The sequence below is a fragment of the Amblyomma maculatum genome, chromosome 11 (genome assembly GCF_055883805.1).
Source record: "Amblyomma maculatum isolate TAMU_Amacu chromosome 11, ASM5588380v1, whole genome shotgun sequence".
NCBI classification, from domain to species: domain Eukaryota; kingdom Metazoa; phylum Arthropoda; class Arachnida; order Ixodida; family Ixodidae; genus Amblyomma; species Amblyomma maculatum.
In genome coordinates, this window is record NC_139354.1 from 47,281,026 (window position 1) to 47,307,476 (window position 26,451).

Below are 26,451 nucleotides of genomic sequence, written 5' to 3' on the forward strand. Positions count from 1 at the left end.
TTGTATGCACTCCGCATTTCAGACAACCATAATGCGTCTTTTTTGGCTTCGACGCCCAGCCTGAATGAATTGCATTGTATGTCCTTACTATGCGGTAATTGCAAGCAGGCCGATCAGTAGGACGTGCCGCACGTTTTAATGACAGGCCAACTGTTGTTGACACGGACGTGAGTGAGACCTTCTTTCTTAGCAATCAGCTATAAACACCTAACAAGGCAGAGGAGCCTTGTACTACGACTGCCAAAGGGAGAGCTCCGGTAGCCGCAGCTACGCCGTGAAGTGGCGTAGCTACGGTCTCCTTATAAAAAAATGAGCCTGCCGTGACATTTGAATCCGCGTTACCCTTATGCCACGGGCAGGAGAGCCAAGGGGTCGCTCCTTTCTAATGGGAGGGTGATATCAGAATTAGCCCGCCAGAATTGTTTGCCTTCTCGTTCCCATACGACACGCATGCATGTTCATACGGCTTGGTTGAAGCGTAGCATTATATTTGGGCTTGCGCTCTCGCGTCATACCCTTAAAGGGTGAGCTTAAGTGGCCCCAGTAATGAAGCACCTAACCCTCAATTATATGCCGTGAAGGTAGCAACCATAGCAACATAACATGCGTCTGGGCCCCGGAAGCAAAATTACTCAGACGCAAGGGTTCTGCCTTTAGAAACATGGCAGCTAATGTGAACTAAGTCACCTATACACTATAGGCCGAGCTTGTGAGGGAGAGACGAAGCGACAGTGCCGACAAGCTTGTTCACCAATCAACATAGATGTTGCCACCGAGGTCGTTACCAAAGAGGTTCAAGGAAAATTGTTTGGTAACAGCTCCTTGATATGTTACCGTTTGTAGCTTGCATCACATTTGTTTCACTTCACTCAATAGAAAGCGTGCTGTTCTCCCGCCTCGAAGCTGGCACGGCGCGAAAGGAAGAGAAGAGCCCGGCAGAGGGGCCGGGCTGTCTAAGGCGTGTTCTGGCTTGCTTGATGGCAAGGCTTCTGTTCAGTGCGCCGAAGTCATGTGGTGCAGCTCTATGGCTGGTAAAGGGGCGGCAGGCAGTCATCGGCACGCGCTAGGCTCCAGCCGTGGATCACTGCGGGAGCCGCGTGAACCGCGGCTGGAAACCCGAACATAACAGTGTTCACTTCAAAAACTTCGTTCTTAATGTTTTCATTATGCATGATGTTGGCGTTTAACCCCCCCAGTAAAGGCGTTATTCAATATTCAAATTAAATATTTACATTGCTGCTGTTATCTGAGCGCCATCAAAAAAGGCGGCACGAATGCCGTTCTGCGCAGACAAGGAGTTTTGCACCTCAAATAAAATTCTTCTTTTACGGAATTGTTGCACCTCCCGCTACACCTCGCGAGTAATGAAAAATATTTCTGGCCACAAATAACCACTTCTGAGGTGCTTTTCCGCATGAAGGCTGAGTTTTTAAAATGTGATTCTTCAATACAATAAGTGGGTCGCCACCCATTTGTGCACTTCCGTATGTACACGGTGCTTTGTTTTCATGCAAACATGCGCTGGAATCTAAATGTGATTTTATTCACCTACTGCTTCACGCACACCAGAACGCCGTCATCGCTTGATGGCGATGAAGATTTGGCTGAAAGTATTAGGATAATGCGTAAGTGTGAGCTTCCATTTACTTCCATGCCAGATTCTCAGTTATTCTGTATCGCACATCAGGGGATAGTGGCAAAGAACAGTATGTGTTTCGCCTAGGTTCTTCCCATTGTGTTGTTCAGCTGCTATTGACGCAAGAGTTTATAATGCGTTTAGTGGTGGCACATAACTTCAGAAACAAAAGCACGAATCCTCAATGAGGTATTCAGTGGGCGCAAAAAAAAAAAAAAACGATTTTGCAGTATATCTTCGCATCACGCAAAGCGCACTCTCAACGACTCTGAATTCAAAAAATGCTATATTCAAAGCTCTTCCATTGGGTACATAAGCAGACTTGCAGAAGCTGACAACGACGTTGCAGTGAAATTCTCAACCAGTGCGAAAATCACACCATGGCGCTCATGGCAAAAAATAAACAAAAACATCTGACGACGCTTTTTTGTAAATAAGTGACGTTTCTGGCCTGAGAAGTGCAATACGACCATGAAAGTTCACTTCACCGAACCGTTTCTCGTGTCTGGTCGGTTTCATTCTAAGCCGATCAACTTTATTATTTCAAAGCTGGTGCCAGGGGCCGAAAACGTAGGCACGCTTTGCTCACGAACTGCTCCAGACGCGAGAGCAAAGGCATCAATTTAGTGATGCTTCTTTCATGAGAGACCTCGGAAATGTGGCCCTAAAGCTAAGAAGCGATTTGTACGGTGCACTTCTGCGAAATCGGCTGAGTTGTTTCATTTTCAAAAGTGGCCGTCTTAGTTTAGAAATCGAGATTGCTTCACGCGAAAGTACAAATTCTGAAATGGGGACTTCGCAGAACGAACTACAACTTGAAAAAGGGGAACAATTTACTTTTGAGCATCTTCATATTTATTGCTGATATTTCAGACTACTCCTCGGCCTCAAGAAAAAATGTTCATTCAAAAATAGGGATGCGTTGACCGCGCTAATTGATTTCTATTTCAGAAGTAATGAAACGATGTTTCTCAGTCAGCATGATGTCTTTCTTATTTGGATGGCATTAGCATTGAATTTATTAGCAAAGTATTCTTTGGAGCCTTGTGTCCCAAAACAAGTGCTCAGCAATATCAAATGCGCCAGAATTATAAAATTATTCATTAGTTTATCTTTGCGAAAATTGAGAATTCTTCAACCCCAGAGCAAACGTCCAGATTCTGCTTTGAAATATTTTCACCGTTTGTAATAAGCGTTCGGAACATCAATAATTTGAGACCTTAAATGTTCTCTTTGTATAGATTTTATTTGTAAGTGCCACTTTGTCGTCTCACCAGGTGAGCAAGGATCAGTGATGCTGTGGCTGTATCCCTTATACCCTCCTTGTTTAAGCCGATAGACTGAGAGATGTTAACCCATAGACTGATAGATGATAAGTGATAGAATTAACAGTACTGATATAAAATTTAACGATATATATTCTTAGTTATTGCGGCGTCAGATGTTTCTCGGTTCGCTACCTGATAGTCGCAAATGTTTTTCTCTGTGAATAAAGAAAAGGGCCATGGCAATTAATAAAAAGTGTGTTATTGAATTGCAGAATGCGGCTCTTACGCAACCAAAGCGCTTATTTTCATTTCAATTGTCGAAAATCATTGCAAAAAATATCTTTACCCCATTTTTCATTTTCGCAGGTGTATGGACAGAACCCGGCGCTGAACGGCGTCAACTTGAAGGTTTGCGAATCTAAGGTGACCGTTCTCTTGGGACACAACGGCACGGGCAAGACAACACTGATGACCATCCTGACTGGTCAGTTTCTGGACAAACGTTAATGACTTACGTTATGCAGCCCACCGCGCTGTGGTTAATTTTTAGCTGTTTCTCCTTGGGCTTAGTCTAGGTTGCAGTTGAAAACGCGCTGTAATGTGATTTTTACTCATAAGGCTTGGAGCCCTTGGGAGCGAAATTGTACGCGCATTTGACAACGCAAACTATGGTATACAGCTTTGTTGTACCTATTAGTTTGACCTCGCGATTACTACTGGCAACGATATGACAAATGTATGTGCACTCAGAATGCATTTAGTACCATAGTAAAATTCTTCGATTTGCTTGAACATGAACCCATCGCGGTGGAACAGTTGTTAGGGCTATCTACTAGTGCGCAAAAAGATGTGGGACTGAATACTGCAGCCCGAGACCGCTTTTCGATGCAGGAGAAAAGCAAGGCGCCCGTATGCTGTGCGATGTAAGTGCACGTTAAAGAACTCCAGATGGTCGAAATTACTCCGAAGGCCTCCACTACGGCGTCGTTCACAGCTTGAGTCGCTTTGGTACTTTGAGCCCAAAAATTCTACCTATTTGCTTGGAGATGGTTTTTTTTTTATCTGCTATCTGCTCTGGTGATCTCTTTCGTTAGTGCTGCACTGTAAATTCTCGCAGAAGTGTTACTGGTAGGCAGTAAAAAGCTAAGTGCTGGTTAAAACGATTTCTATTTGATTTCAGCTATCGATTGTTGTACTCAAAGATCCGCCAATACACGCTTAAACCTGCCATTATTGCTTATTTATAGGTCCCCTTTCGCTGCTGCTAGCTCACTGATACTTCGACGCTCTTGCTGTAAGGACGCGACGCGAAGCGTTCTGATGAAGTAGTGGAAAGCATACGTCTTTGGTTTTCGACTCTATCAAATACGGTTCTTTGCAACATAGCAAAGCTGTATGTAAACAGCCCGAACAGTCAAGCATAGGGACTCAATTACGTGCGTGGGGTCTTAGATGCTGCCTCATCCCCATATCAGTAGTGACGGCGGAAATCTTTTCGATCGTCAATTATTGTTTCGACGCCTAAGAAACGGTCCAGCAGTTTTGCCTCAACTTTGCATTATTTTATCTGCAGAAATGTACAAACAGTATTATCACAGCATTTAGACACACAACTAAACCTCTTCGGCCAAAATTTCCTCTTTTGGGCGCATTTGTGGAGCACCATTTTCTTCGTCCCCGAAAAGTGTCACGATAGAGAAGTGCTGTCGCATCTATATTTCTTTGTAATCAGGATATCTGTAGGGAGTTTATATCTCTGCTGTCCAATGAAATGGAGCCGCTAATAGCCTGATGCATTTTCATGCGCTGATACTACCAACCAAACGATTATTTTATATACAACATAATTATAGGTACATGGGTCATATTTCTACAAATTGACAGTTTTATTCTTTATATCTCTTTCTAGAGGCCCGCTGTAGGCGGTGATTGAACACTATTTGAAGTGCCGATATTGCAGGCCGTCAATGCCTTCAACGCTATTAGTGTTTATTGGCAGTGCCTCAAGATTTAACGGGCGCAAAAGAGAGAAACGTACATTATAAGGATCACAAAATAAACTTTAGCCCACAAATTATTATTTATTATCTGGATTATTGATGTATAAAGCAAAATATTCTTGCAGAACAAGTGCTTCAACGATTCGATAGGAGCCATTAAGGAGGGTGTGCCGTAAAACGTGATTCGAACCTGCTACATCCGGCTGTTTGTTTCTCCTCTCTTGATGAGCTTTCAAACGTATTAGAGATAGCGGGCTTTTGTGAGTTCTACAAGAAGAACGGTATAACCATGTTGAAGGTTTCTCATGGTATTTTGGGAATGCGTGGCTACTCACAACTTTTCTCATTCGATGTTATGACAAATTTTGATGAAAAGCGTCGTGAGCCAATCAATATATTCATCACAGTACGCAATTACGAATGCGGAGCAATTGATATCGCTGCTAATGTATTTTATATAGACATCAGCCTGAATTGTACGAACGCCAAGGCTACTATGACACATGCAGGTGTTCTAACTGACCTGTCACAGTGATGCAGTGGTTAGGGTGCTCGACATCTGTCTGGATAGACGCGTAATCGAATCAAGGCTGTGGTGGCTGCTTTTCAATGAGGGCGAAAAGCAAGCGCAGTGTTGTGCGACGCCAATGCACAAAGAGCCATAGGTGATCCAAATTTCCGGAGCACTCCACTGCGTAGTTTCTTGTAGCCTGAGTCACTTTGGAGCAATAAACTCTATAAACAAACCAAATGAGATGTTCTATACGTGTCCCATTAGTTATTACCCATTGGAATGAGATAAAATAACACTGCAGGCAACTGACAGCACCGAGCACGAATGCTAGCATTGAAACACGATGGCGGTGATTTTAGTGACGAGGAGCGCTTCGTGACACCAGTTGTTTCAGTACTCCCCAGCAGTTGCTGTCGCCAAGCTGCTGATCCATTAGCCGAGATGGCGCCTGGGGCTGCATCCCTTGTCAAATACTCAATGCACTGCTTTATCTCGACTGTTAAAAAGTTACCTGTGCTAGTAGTAACACACTTGCTCACTGTTTTGCTCTGTGCAGAATTCTCGTTTATCCCCGTCATTCTACAATTGTACCAGCTGACATAGTTGTGCAGCGATTCTCTGGCTGGTTTTGTCACATCACAACAGCACGTGATATGGGCGAGCTAGTTGCAGCGAGAAACCAGGGCAGCTCCTTTTACAAAATAAATCGAGGCCTTGAGATTCATTGTACTCTGTGTGACGCACAGTGCGCCTAGACCAAAGTAGCACGTTTGTAAGGCGTAGGTAAATCGGGCATTTATATTGTGGCGGGTATTCTTTTATACTGTAGTAGCTTACGATGGTGTGTTAGTGAGCACGTATGAAAGCTCCCAAATCAAGCTAGGAAATTGTATGTATGCTAGCAAGGATTTGTATAAAGAGCCGGCGACGCATGGCTGTCCCTATGTCGTTTGACATCTGAAAGGCTAGAGTTCGTGTCTCCCAGAAGGTTAAACTACAATGGCGACATTGCAGTAACTATGCGTGACCGTGAATAACATCATTCTAAACATAAATAACAAATACATGGAACTCCAAAGATTGAAGATAAATATTCATAACAAAGGAAACAAGACAAAGTTAGAGGTCGCTTAAGGGTCGCCATAAGAGCGAAACGCGATTTCGCCTTTTTACGGTACTGTTATTAAAATTACGTTAGGCAACATACTGATGGCAGTTTATTATATAAAAACAGTGCTAGGGCAGAAACACACCCCAGCGCATTACTAGGCCCTCGTCTAATACACTCTTTGCAGTGAGCAACAGACTGTTCATTTGTTTATAGATCGCTAGGAAGGGGTTTTCTGTTCGAATGTTCTACAGCATAGTTTCGAAAATATTTCCCTCTAAACCCCCATGCAATTCAGTCAATAGTTGTAGAAAACGATGATGTTCCGTATGACATGGAAATGCAATAAGTTTCACATAGCATGTGGAAGCGCTGAATGGCTGTTCGCCACGCTGGTCTTCATATCAGACCTGTCCAATAGTACTTTCGGGATTCCTTGGAAAACTTAGTCATGTGTACCTGAGTTTATCAGTGTATTGGAAAACGTGATCACTCTGAAATTTTATGTACCTATATTTATTATATGTAAACCGGCCTATTTTGAAAAATAGGTCAGCCCGAGGGTTTTGCGAAATAAAAAGGCAAGAGGACAAACAAGCCTTTCCGACCAACGGGTACCACTTCCGCCCCGCACGCAGAGAGCCTGGGTTCGATTCTCAGCGCAGAATATTGTACTAATAAAGCGATAGCCTTTAACAGCACATGCTAGCTGGTCGTCTCCGTGCATCCTTAACGCTTTCTTTACGTGGGAGGTGGTAATTGACAGCTCACATGGCCGAGCACTAACTTAGCGTAGGGCTTCCTGACGTTACGTTTGGCAGGAGCTGCCAACTTGGGCTTCTTCTTCCATATCGAAGAGTGATATCAGAATCAGCCTGCCAACATCCTTGCATTGACGTTATTCCTAGGCCACGCAGGAACGTACGGCCCGGTTAAACGAGGCTTTATACGTTGGCTGGTATATTACGCTATCACATCATCGCGAAGGCTAGAATGAAAACAGAAAGATGTGCCGTAGCGGAGGGCTTCGGATCACCGAGTGTTAGAGGCTTTAGTGATCCAAAGGGCCTCCTAGGAGTTTCTCCAGTACAATATATCATATTTTGTGATATGGAAGTGCTATTTTAAATGGAGTCCACCGCCGAATGAACAGGGCTTCCTGTGCAACGAGCTGCTCAACGCTATCGAGTTGAAGCTCCAGCTAACAGTGACAGCATCCATAATTGGCGCTTCATGCGACCGACTTAAACCGACTCTCTTCTTCTGTTGCTTTTTAGCATGTCATCGCAAAAGCAACGCATAGAAAATTTGAAATGAAGGTTCCGGGATCATGAGGTCTTTCAAAAAATAAGATTTGGTATCTAAGGCAAGGTGTTTCATATTGAAAAAGTGTATGATATTTGCATGATCGCAGACAAATCAAGATGTACAAGGTTATTGCATCATACACATATGATCGATATGATCCATATCACCCTACATGATCTACATGACTTCAGACAAATGTGATCTATATGATCCATATGATACTATATGATCTATAAAACGCATATAATACTAAAATATCTGCGAGAAAGCAATCATATCATGCACTTATTCAGATCCGAACTATATAATATCACAAACTCAACTTACACTTGTCCATATGACAAATCATGTAGCTACGTGACTGTCACACACACCTGATCCTAGCAACAATTCGTCGGACCACTGCAAAACATACCATGGGCACTGGCTTGAGGAAGTATGCAATGGGTATAGACATTATGTGAACTGATCTATGACTCTTGCTTCTGGTAGAATTATGTCAAATTATTGATTTTGACTCAACTGATGGCGAAGAATACAAGTAATATGCTTGTTATGTAGCACTTGAAGCCGTCGATGTCAGGCCATTTTGGGTAAAGTTCAAGCGTAAGTAGTACTCCATGAAATTAGCAGCAAAATTAAATAATATAAGCCATATGACGAATATCAATACAGTTCAACAGCCTACGCATTTCTTGAGAACCGGTGAAACCTGGCTGTGGTAGTTCTTCCATGAACATTAGTAGTACGTGAATGACCTGGTCATGCCAAATTATTTCTGAAAAGAAGTTTATAGAAGTAATTCCTTCCAACTGGTATTTTCTTCAAGAAACAAAAGCAGCAAACATCATGTATACTTGAAGCAAGCTACTCGGCTACAACTCTTCGATGTGCGTGAAGAAACAGATGTCAGTAGTAAATACTCATTAATCCGAGGCGCATACTGCTATAGCTGAGAGTAAGACCTACTGGTGTACGACATCGTATGCAGGCTTTAACGTCCTCAAGGCGACACAGGCTGACACGGTTTCCTGCATTGCAGATAGGCGCCTGTTTCGTTTTTTCTCCACTGAATGCGAACGTCCCATCAGAGCAAATAAAAAGCTGAACGGAGACCGGAATTTAGATTTGAGTTTCCTCCTCAATTACAATGCATTGAACATGCGCATGTAAATCAAGCACTTAAAATTCACCACTAGCCACTACTTAATTTGCAGGTGACATTCCTCTCATTTACATCTTCGGTTTGAAAAGTGAACAATAGCTTTGACATCAGTGATGATTAGTTTTAAGCTAGGCACTAAGATACTCAACAAACCAGCTCATATATATGGGTGTGCTCAGATAAGAATGGCAATCGAGGTCCCATGACCATTCGTGTATTTTCAATAGAATTTTATACGTGGTGGGCAAATTTTGCAAGACGAAGAATGATCCTTAGTTACACAAGTTATGGCGTAGGTTTCTCGAAACAAAAAAATGCAAAGTAGGTGCAAGGTAGGTTTCAAAACATATGGCGCCCGTAACTGCGTAAATATTAGAAATATTTCACAAAATAACTTGAGCTGCTTCGCTTATATGTTTGTAAGGGCGTCAGATTGGGACGTGACAGGGAACTTGACTTTCTGGTTCTTTAACCTTATTGGTGCCCTTCGAATATGCAATGCGCAAGCCCAAATTTAAAACTGTTTCTCACTTCACTACCAGGAATGCAAGCGCCCAGTGGTGGCATGGCCCGAGTCTGTGGCTACGATGTGGCCACCAATCGCGCCAAGGTACGCCAGCTTGTCAGTTTCTGCCAGCAGACTGATATATTCTTCGACTACATGACCTGCCTGGAGAACCTGCTTTACTTTGGATCGGTACGTTTTGTCCACCTGTCAGTTAGCGACTAAGACGGATAACTATTTTAACAGTTTTACAGGGACTGCTGGTATTCTTCTAGATGTTTTTTCGAGGAAATACGTTAACACCGACTGCGTTATATGCAGTTCTGGCGTCTTCTAAGCCTTAATTTGCGCTCCCAGATCGAATATCGCATACATTACATGTATCCTTCGAATTGAGGTCGCTCCCAGCTCGCTATCACCTGCCTTCGATGTGCTGTTGACGCGATCGTCAGCTTTTAGTGCGCTCCAAGCTCGGCCATCGCATGACTGGAATAGTCACTTAATTGGTGAAACAGCCAGCATCGAGGATGGCCACGCTGATTAAATTAGTCAGAAAGTTCTATAAGAGGGGAAATATAATTTTTAGTAAGGTTTAGTTTTGGTTCGCTGACCTAGAATGGTCAGCAAAATCCTACACTCATTTCTTATTTCACATCGCCCATGAATCTGTAACCCGCCTAAATTTATCATGCTTAGAAGAAAACGGTCAAAATAGGTGAAATACAGTCAAATGAAAACTGGGCGCTTTTTAGAATACTTAAAATACCAACAATCATTTTCTCATGGTTGGCCGCCCTTGCGTTAATTACGAAGGTCATACAGTGTACTACTTCTAATCGATCAAAAGCGCGGAAATTTATAAATCTGCACAATCCGGGCCTTACTAAGAAGCCGTTTTTGGGGAATGCGGTTTTAAAACAACCTCCAAAGATTATTGTAGGAAGTCATGCTGTTTGAAGCAGGTATCTTTCATGCTTCGATGGGGTGTGGAAGTATTTCAACTCCAGCTCTTGGGAACTTGACTACACGAATGGTCATCTGGACTACTACTGCTGTGCCCAGTAATTGCAAATGGAGCACGCGGTGCAGATGTGTTCGCATTATGACCCTAATCTAAAGATATAAATGTTACTTCCTCACCATAATCAGCCTGACTATAACCACTGCCAAGCGATGGCTTCTCTCGTATTCGTTCAATTATCCCGGTCCTATACTAGAAGAATCCAACTGACTCCTGAAAACTTCTTAACCTCATCCTCCCACTTAATTTTCTTCCGCCTCCTGAACGCTTTCCTTTCCTTAGAATCTGTTTTTTTACAGTTAGCCACCACTGGTTATCCTCCTTTCCCATTGCATGTCCTGATCATGCCCCTTCCTTCTTGAGGTTGACTATATTTTCAATAACTAGAGTTATTTATCTAAAACTGCATGCTTGATATCTTTTGACGCTACGCCTACACTTTTCCTTTCTGTACACGTGTGGGTTCTGGTCAACATAAGTAGAACCATTTTCGTTAGTCTTCATGTTACAGCCAAACAGGGTAGTAACCGGTAAGATGGCATATTTATATACGTTTTATTATATGATGTCTTGTATCTGTTCCCGTTTCGGTGTCATCTCAGTGGATTGGGCTGGTACTTGTCTGTTCATCACTGACTGAAGTTGGTCGTCATTTGTCACGTGGACCGAGCTGTATAGGTATATAGCCGACGCTGAAGTAATAAACGTTTCTATCGACATGGACTCCTAACATGCGACTCCCGTCTCCCCTTTTCAACGGCCACCTCAGTCGACGAAGCACTTTTCTCTTGGGCGATGCTGGTTAGTTTCTAGTCATGATCAGCGAGTATTTTCAAAATGTGCTACATGCCAGCCTTATCCTTTCAGTTAATTCCCTTTCGTTGTCCGGATCTGCTGTTAGTACCTCCCCTTAGTAAACATATTTGCTTGTCACTTAAATGCTGCGCTGCTTGTTTAAAATGGTGTGCCTTTCTGAGAATATTGAACATTGGTTTAGCCTTTCGCATGTAAATTCTTAGCCCTAACCTCCATACTTTTCCTGTCTATGTTCCCAAGTAGCCCAAAGTGGGCTATGACGTGGGGGCCCGCGTTGGGCCCGTGAGGGCTGCCCATATGGGCCCCATGCGGGATTTGCAACACGTACCCAGAGGGGCCCCGCGTGAGCTGCCCAATTTTGCCGCGATCGGTCCCAATCTGTATCCTTGTGAGCAGCCCAAATAGGGCTGCCCGCATTCAGCCCAGATAACGAAGTTAGGCAGCACACCAGTATCATTAATGGGTCCCATGTTTGTGCAGGCAGTGCCATCCCATTGATCAAGGTTTTATTTTCAAGTCGTATAATCCCTCCAATACCCGAATTGTACAGGCGCGGATTTGCGAAAGCCAGTCCGCTTCGGGCCGACCCGCGTGCTGCCCTCATGGGTTGAATCTGGCATTTTCGCGGCTGCCCAAGTACCAATAACCATCAAGTACGAAACATTAGCACTATATTTTTGCTTGTATGCGACACTCAGTAACACGAGAGAAATGTATTCCCAACACTACAGTAATGTGGGCTGGCCCGCATCACCCCCAACACGTTGGTCTGAATGTTTATTTCAGTGGTGCGTGTACAAAAGTAATGCCGCAAAAACATTTGAAGGCCGTTCAGTACATACTCGTAAAGCGGAACAGTTACTGTTGCATATTTTCTGTCGATACTGCATAATTAACGTAGTTTTTAGAGTAAAAATAGATAGTCTTTATTGATCGGATAGATATGCTTAGGGCAGTTATGTGAAACCTTCAGAAGAGGTAATTAGTGGCCGGTATAACATAATTTACATAAATAAAATGGTGCTTTAAAGATATGGTGGAGACGTTTCAGAGCGGTAAGCCCGCCTATGGCCAATTTGGGGCCCACTGCGGCATTTCATGGGCCGCCTCAATTGCGGTGATCTTATTTTTATCGCATGGACTGCGAATATATGTCGCATTTTCCCGCAAGTACCCCAAGAAATGCCCGTGTAGGCAGCGTGGGGGTGTGCTCGTTTTTCAGCCCGGCCGAAAACCATGCGGGGCCTATTCGGATTTTGCGTGGGCAGCCCCAATCGGACTAGCCCGTCTTCTATTTGCTTTAGGCCCATATTTGCATCGCATCTGCCTAAATTGCCCCGCAAGAGACCGATGCGAGCAGAAGCGCAAAGGAGCACTTGCTTCCCCACTAACGGCCATGCGAAAATTATCTAGGTTCTTGGTGGGCAGCCCTCTTTGGGGCAGCCCAAAAATTTTCTGCACAAATTTGACATTTTCGTCTGACCTTCCCTCAAGTACCTCTCAAGGGTCCCATGTAGGTAATGTGCGGGCATACCCGTATTTACCCAGCCGCGGCCCATGCGGGACCTATTCGACTTTTAAGTGGGCGGCCCCAATTAGATTAGCCCAGGCTTTTCCTCACAAAGCCCAAAGCTTATTTGCATCGGCCCTATAATTCCCAAGTGGGACCCTTGTGGGCCAGATATGGGAATATGTACTAAGTTAGAACTTTCCACGCTTATATGATGCCCAGATGGAAAAAGCAGGGGCAAGTCCAATTTGGGCTTGCCCGCTTGATCCTTAAAGGGGGCACTCATGGGTGTTATTGTGGTTGCCCAAGACCAACTTGCCCATACGGGCCCCAGGCGGGCCACGTAATGTGTGCTACTTGGGTTATTAAACTTTCTTTGCTATTCGACTCTATTAGCTAATTAGCAAGGCAATAACACCAGCGAAGAGCCAGTTGCTAACTTATTCTCCAATTTCATGTCCCTAAACACTTCTAAGAAAGCTATGAATCGCACTAGAGAGATCGTGTCTCCTTGAATAACACCTTTCTTTATTCCAATTTTGTTACTCTTTATGCAGAAATATGATTGCCATGCAGCCACAATAGATACCTTCCGGTTTCTAGACGTATGGCTCATACACATACTGATTTTGAACATTTTTCAAGACAGTTGAGGTTTTGGCTAAATAAAATCCATTCCCATAATAAATGAACGCTATGTATAGGGGTTGGGTATATGGTGAGCGTAATGCATTACCCGGTTTTTTAGCATGTGTGTGATCGGCAGTACAGTACCCTTTCCTAATACCTACTGGATCCTTTAATTGATTGAGGCCTAAGGTTTGCCTTATTCTATTAGCGAAGACGTTAGTAGATGCCTTCAACGTAAGGGATATTATGATGATTGATCTCTATTTTTGCAGGTTCTTAGCGTCCTTTTTCCTGTGGATTAAAACAATATTAGCGTTTGTCAAAAACGTTGGTACCCTTGATGTTATGAAGCATTGCGTATACAGTGCGGCCAGTTCTTCCAGTATGATATCTCCACTGTCTTTCAACAAATGTGCAGTTACCTGATACTCCTGAGCTACTTAACTCTTTTACATAGCGTCTAAAAGTTTCTTCGTTCTTTGTTACTAGGCCAGTGTGATTGCTCATCTCTGCTGCCAACCTTACTATTGTCTGACTGCTTCAGCCACTTTATTCGCGAGGATAGAGCCATGGGCTATTATATATTGACCATATTCGTAACAACTTTGGGCACTTATTCCTTAAAGCATAGATCGGAGTTTATCCCACTATTTCTTTCTCAAAGCTTTGAAGCTAGTGGCATTTTCTAGATCATACTCAAAGCATCACCAAATATTAGAAAGCTGTCGCTTGTATTTTAGGGTTAGCTGGGATAAGCCGAAGCCATTTTCGTATTACGTTTTGATGAATTATGTTTAGTTATTCTGGTATTGCTTAGGGACTCACAACAGCGACTTTACTGCAATCATTCTACAACTGAAAAGGAGGTTTGCTTACCTTTACCGGCATCCTGCAGGCGCCGGCATGTGGCACTTCACAGAAACGTCTGCTTCGGTGACGCTGTTTTTACATTTGGAGTTCAATACAAAAGTTAAAAATGTCTAAATCCTAACGAAATTTTATACATTATTCGATATGTCGAACAACTAAAGAATATGCTTTATTGAGCTTGATAGATGTGTAATATTTTGTGACGCTCAAAGATAAGTCAATTTTTTTCTTTGTACAATGTAAATTTCGTGGTAGATTTGCGGCATAATTCAAACAAAAAAGATGTAATGCTGAGTTTTCACTCTGGTAAAAATTATTTCTAAAATATTCTACATTTTTATGACCTACCGGAATAAAAGTAATTCCACTGGAAAAAATGGTGTGTGCACTTATTATAACAGTGATGCTCAATAATTCTTATTTGGTGAGGTTGATACAGATGCAGATGGCATAATTTCTACTATACCTGTGTTTAGTTTTCGGATTCTTTTATCATTCCTGAACTTGCGTATACATATGTGTGCATATAGCACGTTTAAGCACCGCAAGATTTTCTAAGTAGATGTTTTTCGGCAAAGTTACATGTCTGACATAGAATGATGAGTTCTGCTAACAAACCTGTGCTGTCGAAGATTATCGGTGCATACCTTAGAACATTATTTTTCTGCGCAGTTAAAGGGAAAGTCATCACAGGAGGTACTCCAGTCCATCGAGTCCACACTGTATGCGGTGGACCTGATGGATAAGTTGTACTCCTATCCCAGCGACCTTTCTGGAGGCATGAAGCGCAGGATGAGCATCGCGATGACAATTGTTTCACAGCCCAAGGTAAGGTGACAAGCGAGGAGTTGGGCCCTTGGTCCAGAACAACTGGTTGTTCTAGCGAGTGCTCATATATTATTTATGTCAGAGCTGTTTAATAGTACCAGTTGTGAAACTTCCCATAGAGTTCAATTATCACAAAACAGATGTTCTGATTGGTCAAGATTTGGGCGTTTATGGATAGCGACGACGCCCGCGGTGTCTGATTGAAAACATTCAGGTTGTTGTGTAATAAGCAACCATTTGGCAATACAATTAGTTGAGTAGAATAAATGAAAAACAATCTAGTCGAAAGAGCAGCAGAGATAATCAAAAGGGAAATGAAGAAAAGAAGCTATTTTCTGGAGGTAATGTCGGCAATACATAGTTTTTAATCGTGCCAACCTTTGCAATCCACTGCGCACTCGACTTCACACCTTCAAGCCTAACACTGGTTATAAGCGCCATAAAAGTTTAGGTTATTTTCGGCAACTCGGACATTTTACACGCACGGGCTCGGACACCTTTCAAGCCACTACGATTGAAATGGGGCTCCTCGGCAGCATTAAACCACACCCGCAGTAGCCTATCGCAGTTCATTCATTATTTTTTGTTTGGGCCATGGCGTAACTTAATGATCTTCAGTTTTCTGTGCGCATGATGAAAGGATGACACAAATTATAACTTAAAATAAAATATTGCTGTGAGCTATGGTAATTTGTATTGGTTGCTTATCCCTTTGCATGTACCATATGATTCTGGACAATACTGCTCGCAATTTGATCGGTTTGTTCCCTTCCACGTTTCTGCAACCTCACGCCTGGTGCAAACTTTGCGGTTTTTACATAAAACAGCTGGAAAGAATGCACTTTTTACAGCAATCCAATAACTTAAGGCTGCGTAGATTGAGTCGAAAAATTTTTACGGCACCAGTCTAGTGCGCTAGAAGCAGGACTTCCAACTTCTTGAAATGGCAAATACGGCGTTCTCCACCTCGTATGGTGTACAAGTTTTTTTGAGAATAATTGTAGCGAAAAACGCAAAACAAATTTTATTCCTTTCATTCCATCACTTATAATGTTCATGAAAAATTAAAGACGTGGTCATGTCGCTTCGATTTGTGTTTTTACTTAAACGCACTAAAATATAAATTCAGTGATGTTGACAAGGATGGTGTGGCCACAGTCTATCCTCATTCTGCCAAATGTGCTAAAATTACATTTAGCAAGATATTGAATCATTATGCCCTCATGCTTCCTTGTAGGGTCAAAAGTGCAAAATAATTTGTGTAAAAACTTTTAATGACTGAAAATTAGCGTGCAAAAAATTGTGATTACTAAACTTTGTGTAATCTTTACATACTGCTGAAAATCTCTATACAACTTAGTGTAGTGCTGTTTTCTGAGGCTCCATAATATTTATCATGTCTTTAAAATAGTAATCATGTCCTTAATTCCACTCAACACTTCTTCTGGTTAGCACTGTCCTGACACGAATGTGTTCATCACATAAGAGGAGGTCTACAACCAACAATATCTTGGATGAAGTGCATGACATGCGTCGGGGTTGCAATGATGTTCAAACGGACAATGTTTTTCTTCCCTTCATCAGCGATTCTGATCGGCTTATGCTTTCTCTGATTCTAGCTAAATTATTGCATGTATATTTTACATTTGCATATACCTTGCATGGATCCGAAAATGGATCCGAGAAAGACATTCAGAGGCTGTGGAGTTATGTAAGAAGATGTGACTTAAGCGGACATGCCAGACATCTTGGTCGCTGTGGCTTATTTATTGTAGGCATTTAAAGATTTTAGGGCCAAATAAGAAACACTTGACTATAGTCAGATGGCTATGTTCTTCATTGCGATTTCGTATGCGCAAAAGGGGTTATTGCGATCCTGTCTGAACTGCCACTGATTGACCGTAGGGTTGCCAGATATTATATTTGGCAAGAGCTGAAAACTCGTGTTTCTTCTTTCGTATGGGTGAGTGATATCGGAATCAGCCTGACAGGATTTCGTACTGAGTAGGGCAGGTTGCCATTAGGCCACGCAGCCACTTTCACACTGAATGTTTATGCGTGGCTTTATATGTCAGTTGATAGGCTGCGTCATCGCGGGAAACCCATCAAGGCGGAGGCTAAGTGTCCTTCATATTCTGCTGGTCTTCGAGTTGGTCATTATATGTATAGTTATACATAGAAAGATGCTGTCGGTAGTAAACATTTTACATTTTACCATTTCTCTTGGCTCAAGCCATTTATAATCTTGTGTTAATTTCTTTTGCGAAAATGCTGGCTTAATACTTTTTGTCCTAAAATATGGCCTTTATCATCGCCCTCTAATAATATTTCTCTGCTTTAACGTCATTCTTCATCCGCATAATTATTACGTGTTCGCTCGCTGCAAGAACAACTGAAAAATGAATGCTTGAACTATCGGTGCTCACGTTTGTTTGCTTGTAGATTTTAACGCCCCAATTGTATTCCTATGGTAAAAGCACTTCTTGCAGATTTTGTCACAACATTAGGAAAGTTATTATCAGCTATTTCATAAAAGAACATTAAAATTGTGAGTGAGGAAGGAAGGACAATACGTGATTCTTTCTCACTCATACGTGATTATTTCTCACATCATGTCCCTTTGCTTGCTCATTAGGTTCACAGCCCAAATGGAAGCTGAGCAAAAATTAGCTTAGTTGATTGTTCTTTTACGCAGGTGCTTGTGCTCGATGAGCCAACGACCGGATTGGACCCAGAGACACGGCGGAAGGTGTGGGACGTACTGCAAGCTGTAGCTAAAGAGAGGACTGTTCTTCTCTCCTCGCACGATATGGAAGAAGCAGACGCCATTGGTGACCAGGTAGTAATCATGGCCAGCGGTAGGGTAATCTGTAGCGGCTCGACTTCATTCCTCAAGAAGGCTTGCGGTAAGCAACTTCACTGGTCAACATCACATGTACACAAGGGCTGTGTTCATAATAGAGAAGCTGGCATGAGTAGATAACATGATTGAGTTGCGCGTACCGGACTAATCAATTCCGTATATTTCTCACAGAGAAGTGAAATCAAAGCGCTGTTTATTTTTGCCCGACCGGAAGGCGAATGCTTCACGCTCTTGTTATGTGGAATGCAAAAAGGCATATCTCGGGGAGTAATGTTCTTATGCGTGTCATATAAGAGAGTGTTGTCTATAAAAATAATGGGGCCTTTGTTCAGAGCATCACAAATGTTCAGCATTTGAGATACGGCGAAATGATCGCTTTCACAATAAGTAGGCAAACATTAACAGGCACCAAAACAAAGGCAGGATACACACATGTACATCTGCACCTTTTGTTTTCGGTTGTACGAGATTTTTTTTACGCTCCTGCGATACAATTTTGTGCCATCTCGCCCAGAGTTAGTCGATATTACTGAAATTGTATGTGGCAAGCAGGCTTAACGTAAATAGAGCACTATATTGTTAACAGTGCGCTTGGGTGGATGTCAGGTAATAAGCACTCCCTATTAAAAATCTACTCTACCTTGGCGTGGTTACCCCAAATATTGGACCAGCATTTTATTGGGGGGCTTGCGCTACACAAGCTGGGAAAGGTTTCGCCTACGCGTAAATCCCTGCAATTACCAAGTGTGGAAAGTGATGATCGATGGCGGCTGTTGCGACTCGACGAAGAGAGTCTTTCACGAAGTTGCCTGAATATTATTCCTGATTTATTACTAGTAGCAGAAAGAAAAGTAGGCGCATGCTGGCGCTATGGTGCACTGCATGCTTTATTGAGAGAGTGAAAAGACTCTCCCCTAAAGTCGACAGCACGCAGGGCTAGAGCGCTGGACGATGGCGGGAATATGGATATAAAGATGGCTATGCACCATAGCAGGTGTTTTCGCCGGCCGTAAAGGTGGCCCATTGAAGACACATTTCGGTGAATGGGCCTATCCGCGGGCCTACAAGAAGAAAAATGTTTCTAATATCTCAACATGTTTAGAATATTCATTTTTAGATTGGGAGAATTTTACGCTACCAGCTGTGAACAGAGTCTATTTCAGGTAATATCAGTTCACTCACAAACGCTTTTTAAAATCTGGAGGAACTTCATTGAAGGGTCACCACTTTATGGCCTGATTTTTAGACGTCATACGCAAAGGGCACAAACAGCAAGCGTCTACTGAATACTTCATGCTCGCCTCGATCTACGCTGCATTGCATGATCACAAAAGACACGCGAAACCAGTGCATTTAGCTTGCGTCTCATGGTCTGGGTTCCCTCCACGGGCTGCATTCCTTAAAAAACGCAAAGCAACCGCCTTCTCAGAATATGTAGAACCCTATATGAAAAGCTATATGGAAGAAATTTAATATTTTCAACTTTTGGGCACAATAATACTATATAACGATGAAATTTCTTATCCACAGGGTTCTAAGGAATTCAGCACACTGCACATAAATGGTGCTGGGGAAGAAAAAGGATTGACGTACAAACACTGCACTGAACGTACCTAACAGTGCGAGTGCTTATACCCCTGCTCCAAAATATTTCGGAAGCCTATTTGTGACATATATGAAACCCTTTCTTGTGTACGTTTACGATTTCATTACGGCCTGCGGTAACACGTCTTCTGTGAGACAAATTGGCGATACATGAGTTATAAAGCATTTGTTTGGAGGCGCGTATTTCACCAGTCTACCTAGTTGTTGCGAGCTAGCATTCGAATTGACTAAAAGGTGTCAGTTCAGTTCAGTTCTATTCAGTTCAGTCGCTCAGTCGCGTCCGACTCTTGGTGACCTTATGGATCATGTTTCGCAACGCTACCGGTCTCTCACTAACTTCCTAACATCACATAACTTTATCTGCAGAGCATCGAGGATGCCATCTAACCATCGCGTTCGCTGCCTACCCCTTCTCCGGTGACCCTCAACCTTTCCCATCAAATCTTTCTGCAGCGACTCCTCTTCTCATCAGGTGACCAAAGTAGCTGAGCTTTAACTTTAGAATTTGACCCTCCAATCAGCAGTCAGGGTTTAAGGTCGACAATATCGACTAATTTGATCTTCTGGCAGTCTAAGAAATTCTCAAGAGTCTCCACCAGCACCACAGTTCAAACGCGTCAATTCTTCGGCGGTCAGTCTTCTTCACAGTCCAACACTCGCATCCATACATCACAACTAGAAAGACCATAGAACGTGTTATACAGATTTTGGTTGGCAGACTAAAGTCTCTGCTCTTTACTAGGTGGTCAAGGCTTGCCATGGCTCTCTTTCCCAGAAGCAGGCGTCTCCTAATTTTATGGCTGCAGTCTCCTTGCGGGGTAATCTTGGAGCCCAAGAGGAGAAAATCTGTCGCTTCCACTTCTTGTCCCTTGATGCTCCAGGACTAGATAGGGCAAGACGCCAAGATCTTTGTCTTTTTAATGTTCAATTTAAGCCCAAACTTCTCACGCTCTTGTACGCGCATCAGAAATCTTTTGAGTTCCACTTCACTTTCTGCCATTAAAGTGGTATCAGCTGCATATCTAAGGTTGTTGAAGCGTTTTCCAGCAATCTTCACTCCAGCTGAAGACTCGTCCAGACCGGCCTTCCTCATGATGCACTCCTATCTCAATCGGAAACCAATCAGTAAGACCATTCCCAGTTTTGACTTTGGCCTCTTGCCCTTCATACAGGTTCCTGAGGAGACAGATGAGGTGAATTGGAACTCCCATCTCTTGGAGAGCTTGCCACAATCTGCTGTGATCTACGCAGTCAAATGTTTTCGCATAATCAATAAAGCAGAAACAGATGGGTTTCTGGAACTCTCTTGCTTTTTCCATGTTCCAGCGAAAGCAGGAAATTTGGTCTATAGCTCCTCTGCCCTTCCGAAATCCAGCTTGCACGTCCGGAAGCTCCCGATTCACATACTGCTGCAGCCTACCTTGGAGGATTTTCAACATCACCTTGCTAGCATGCGAAATAAGCGCGATCGTGCGGTAGTTCGAACAATCTTTGGCACTGCCTTTCTTTGGAATGGGGATGTAAACTGACCTCCTCCAATCCTGTGGCCACTGCAGGGTTGTCCAAATCTTCTGACATAATGTATGTAGAATGTTAACAGCGTCAATGTTGAGGTTTTGAAGCAACTCAGCTGGAATGCCATCAATTCCGCTAGCTTTGTTCTTAGCAAGGCTGGCTAAGGCCCATTAAACTTCACTCTTCAGGATGCCCGGCTCGAGATCAGTAATCACAACCGTCTTATATTGGGTTTGCACATTCGGGTCCTTCTTGTACAGTTCTTCTGTGTATTCCTGCCACCTCTTCTTTATCCCTGAGGCTTCAGTGAGGTCCTTGCCTCGTTTGTCCTTTATCATGCCCAGTTTAGCACAGAAGCTTCCTTTGATATCTTTGATTGTCTTATACAGAGCTCTTGTGTTCCTTAATTGGCGGTTGTCTTCAACTGCTTGGCACTGTATGTTCAGAAAGGCATTCTTATCTCTTCTTGCTATTTTCTGAAAATCCGAATTGAGAACATTGTACCTTTTTCTTTCCCTCATAACTTTTGCCATCCTCCTTTCCTCAACTATTTGCAAAGCCTCGTCAGATAACCAGTTAGTTTTTTTGCATTTCTTTTGCTTTGGAACTACCTTAGTAGCACTTTCTTGTATTATATCACGAACATCAGTTCACATCTCTTCAGGCTCTCTGTCTTCTAGATCTAATTATTGAAATCGATTCCTCACTTCCACAGCATATTCTGATGAAATTTGATTCAGATCATACCTTAAAGGCCTTCTAGGTTGCTGCGTTTTCCTCAATCGAAGCTTCATTTGGCTCACCAAGACCGAACTTGCCTGTAATTCCGGATATTTCTTCACTCCCGACCTTGGCATAAAAATGACGTCTGATGATGCAGTGCAGTCGAAAATGCATTGCAGGTTCGCATAAAATCTCTGAACGTCAGCTTCTTCAGCAGTAGTGGCTGGTACATAGACTTGGATAACTGTTATTTTGAGAGGGTGACCTTGGATCCGAAAGGAAACCATTCGGTCGTTTTTGGGGTTGTACCCTAGCACTGCTTTGCACATTCTTCTGTTTACTAAGAGAGCGACCCCATTCCTTCTCTTGGATTCGTGCCCACAATAAAAGACATAATGGTCACCGGAGTTAAATTCTCCCATTCCGGTCCACTTGAGCTCGCTGATACCCAAGATATCAATATTCAATCTGTCCATTTCTCGCGTGACGACATCCAGTTTACCTTGCGTCATAGATCTTACATTCCATGTTGCTGTGTGATATATCTCCTTGCAACATCGGACTTTTCGGTCGCTTCCCGACACATCCACAACTGAGCGTCCTTCTGGCTTTAGCTCAGCCGCTTCTATCGTCGTGGAGCTACTAGGAATCGCCCTTTGTTCATCCCCAGTAACATGTGGGACGCTTTTCAACCTAGGGGGCTCATCTTCCGGCGCCATATCATTAATGCTATTGTGACTGGCCATAGGGTTCTCTTGGCAGGAAATACTGGATTGGGTGTACACGACATGAAATCACAACTCGCGTGACAATAACCAGTACGGTGGACAAACTGCTGCTCGATAATGCTTACACGATTGTCGGCAAACCTGACACTACTTTTGGGATCCGAAAATGGCCAGTACATATAAAGAACTGACATGTATAAAAGTGTCTTAACTGTCGGTTTCTCCCGTCTCTGATGCGTCGATGTCATTACATCATGAAATCATAGCTTTAACGTCAAACTGTTGTTTGACAACTGATGTTCTTGCCATCAGGAGGCCAAACGTCAAATGACACCGGCTTTTCTAGTACGGGAATTTATAATGATTTCGCCTTTCTTAAGGCAAATAAAACATTACAGGGGGTGCAGTTGCTCTGATAACATGCCTTATTACAATGCGTGCTGATGTCGGGCCCGCAGGTATCGGCTACAAACTTACATTGGTGAAGAGTCCGAAGGGCTTCAGCTTGAAGGACGCGCTCGAGGTGATTCAGAAAAACGCACCCGGAGCTACCGTCGAAGATGAGAAGCAAAGCGACGCTACCATCGCTCTCAACACTATGGAGTGCAAACAATTCCCCGTCTTGTTCAAGGCGCTGGAAGGCTCTTCAAATAAGCTCGGCATCGAAAGCATGGGCGTATCTGTGGCCACTATGAAGGATGTTTACTTGAAGTGAGTGAATGGCATTAATTGTTAATGAATTAGCGAATGAAGCATGGCGAAGAGGTTCGAGAAGTTGTCACTGTGCTGCAATCTTGCATGCTCCGAGTCCTGTTTTGTATAACCAGAAAAGTAAACTCGGGAGATTCTACTGGTGAGTATTGTGACCAAGGAATCATTCCTCCCTTGCACCAACGCTAGCATTCTTTGTCCTGCATAGTAAATTCAGAGGGACCAATGCATGCTGCTACGTTAGCACCTACTAGGAAACAGGGATCTATACTGTGAAACTTTGAGCTATTATTTTGAGAATGTCTTTCTTGGTGTAAGGAAAGGGTAAGTGCAATATCTCTCACAACTTCTCCATAGACACCTGAGCCGCGCTTGAAAGGGAAGGGAGGTAGGTGGGATTGACAATGGAATGCAGAATGATCTGGCGTTGCTGAGGGCTACGGAACAATTTCGTCTCCCTGAGGATCATTAATGTTCACGGACATTGCACAGCACGTGGACACCTCTCCTTCTCGCCCCCATTGAAACGCAGCTGCCGGTAGGCGCGGGACACGGGTACTGCGGATCAGAAGCTTGTCATCTTGACTATTGAGCCTCGTAGCGGACCAACAATTATTTGTGGTTTAGTTCCACTATAACGTACGTGCATGAGGCTTTGTAAGCACGCAATGCGTTTAAGATGGCACGTCTCGCCACAGTTAGGTTTATAACACAGAGTTGATCTCGAGGTGAAATATATCAGCTCTGCCCTGGAAGGCACAGATAATCCTCCAAAATTGCGTTTTCTTGCATTGTTATCATTTTTCTTTCTCGTACCTTTGCTCTACAATATTGGTCTTTGCTGTCCTTTTTCCTTAAGCGCACTTAGAGTGTTTAAATATTATTTCATTAGCCCTTGTTTTTACTATGTATTTAGCCGGCACCAAGAAATAGAAATAGGGTGATACAAGTTTCCGACACATTCTGTCAACATTACTTCTTTATCATAGATAAAACACCTTTCCGAAATACTTGTCTTTTTCTATCAGCCTCCATGTTATACTTAAAATGCTGTTATTGAATGATCACTCACTGGGCTCAAAGAGCTTTATGAAGGTAAGCACCTAAATATAATTGAATGCATTCTCTCAAAACGTCCTTTGCAAAAGTGTCTGCGATGAGCTTCATCATCCCTGTGGTATTTAGCTGTGACATTTTGGATGATTTACCCTGCAGCTAAAAGGTTATGACTTTCAATTCCTAAATTTAATAATAAAATTACATCTATCATTGGCGACATGGCGTCGATGTTGTCTGTGTTTCAAGCGAAAAATAATAGGCGCACCTGCCTATAAGCATTTGAGAGGTAACATGATCTAGCATTAATAAGTCGGGTGGTTTCTGAGGCAATAAGAGCTCACTTATGCAGCTGAGTATCTACGAGCTGCTGTTACTGGTAGCTGCTTCGAGGTGCACTGGTGAGCTGAGCTCTAGATTGTTGTGCAGTTCACTGCGATATATACAGGAGCTGCTAAAGAGAAATTTTATTTATATAATGAGTTTGAAAAGTAATAGAAGTACCCCACAATTTCCAGAATGAGCTTGGACTGGGTACAAGGAGGGAAGGCTCAGGAGCTTCCTGTAGATGGTAAGTATCATAAAAGCAGATTCCTGAGAAAATGACTGCCCATAACTACCCACTGAACAGAGAATATGCTTACACTTATTTATATTTTTCTTTTTCGGGGGTCGCATTTTCACTCACTGCAACGTTCCCTTTGAATAATAGCACTTGAAATCCACGTTTTCCGACAGCAGCAAGAATAAATTATTTTGAAAACCAGGACGAAGAGATCAACTAACCGCAGCACTATACAATGAACCTTATTTCAGTCGGATACGCAGCTCATTAAGACGCAGCGGCCCAATTGCAAGCTCGGTTAGTTGGTGCAATTTTCATTCTACTTCCAGAGACTGTCAGCGCACGGACTCAGGATTCTCGTTGATGTTGGTGCCAATCAAAGATATGCTTTATTAAAATACAATTACTGCAAACGAAGCTGCCCAATCTTGGCTCCCCGGCAAGCCGAAAGTGTACATGAATGAGGTTCTTAAGAAGACGATTTCACAGTAGGGATATAAACCGCAGTATAAAATTAAGTTCATAGGTTTACTGTCTTACATCTAGCGACTCGGCTTGCCTCCAGTGAGTTCGTGGTGAATTAAGAAAGAAAGCTAATTGCGCCTGCCTATTTTATTGTTGAAATAAATTATGTTAGTCTTTTTATTCGGTCACCCGGATGCCTTGTGGGGATTCTTGTTTTCTTGGATCGAGCGCCCGAAATCCAGATCTCTCTTTGAGTAGTTCTCTTTAATCTCCTAATGAAATAAAAATTGCAACTTTGTTCTTCTCACCCTAGTTATTCTAAATTTGTAATACACGCTGAATGAATATAACATTTTAGGAACTCTAACACCATGCCAACTTCTTGTTGTCATTAATGTTTCTCAAACTATATTATTTCAACAACCCAACCAGGCAAATTTCCGCCGATGTTCTCAAAAAACCAATCTGTAGCCCACTTATTTCCAACGTCTGGTGAGCCTGACTCTCTGTGCCGGCAAAGACCTGGCCCTCATAGGCATTATGCTAATTCTCAGCAATCAGTCCTCGTAACTTTCCAATACATCTGTGTTGTCCCCGTCTTTTTTGCGCTATGTCTTCAAGAATATGCTACCAACTAGCCCAAACCAAACATCTGTTGCATCATATTTCCTCTTACATTCCGAAACATATAGAATATCTTTTGGTGCATAATTATAAATACAAATTAAGGACTGTGCACTGTTTGTTATCCAGAAAAACAGCACACCTCGCTGTGCTGCCATTGCCATGCGCCAGATTTATGCTTCGGTTATCACCAGCGCCGACCTATGTGGCCATGAGAGAGTGGGCGGTAACGTCGAAAATTGGCCCCTGAATAAGCATAGGCTGAATAATATTTTGGACTTTTAAGGGCAGTTCAGGTGAATTCCACTTAACGTAGACATTGCGAATATGGTCAATAAAGCTTCTTTCAGGTCTGATAGAGAAGTGTGGTATGATTTCAAGCAACTTCGATAACCGTATTTATTATCGCTGAGAGTT

The 26,451-nt window shown here is 42.9% G+C and overlaps 1 protein-coding gene across 1 annotated transcript in view; it reads left to right on the forward strand.

Moving 5' to 3' along the window:
• LOC146173754 (phospholipid-transporting ATPase ABCA3-like) overlaps positions 1 to 26,451 on the forward strand; it is a 106,367-nt gene that overhangs the window by 44,130 nt on the left and 35,786 nt on the right. Inside the window, exons 10-15 of the mRNA XM_084585259.1 lie at positions 3,271 to 3,388; positions 9,542 to 9,696; positions 15,024 to 15,179; positions 17,875 to 18,085; positions 23,072 to 23,324; positions 24,899 to 24,951. Coding sequence (XP_084441385.1) covers positions 3,271 to 3,388; positions 9,542 to 9,696; positions 15,024 to 15,179; positions 17,875 to 18,085; positions 23,072 to 23,324; positions 24,899 to 24,951 — 946 coding nt within the window. The remainder of the gene's footprint in view (positions 1 to 3,270; positions 3,389 to 9,541; positions 9,697 to 15,023; positions 15,180 to 17,874; positions 18,086 to 23,071; positions 23,325 to 24,898; positions 24,952 to 26,451) is intronic.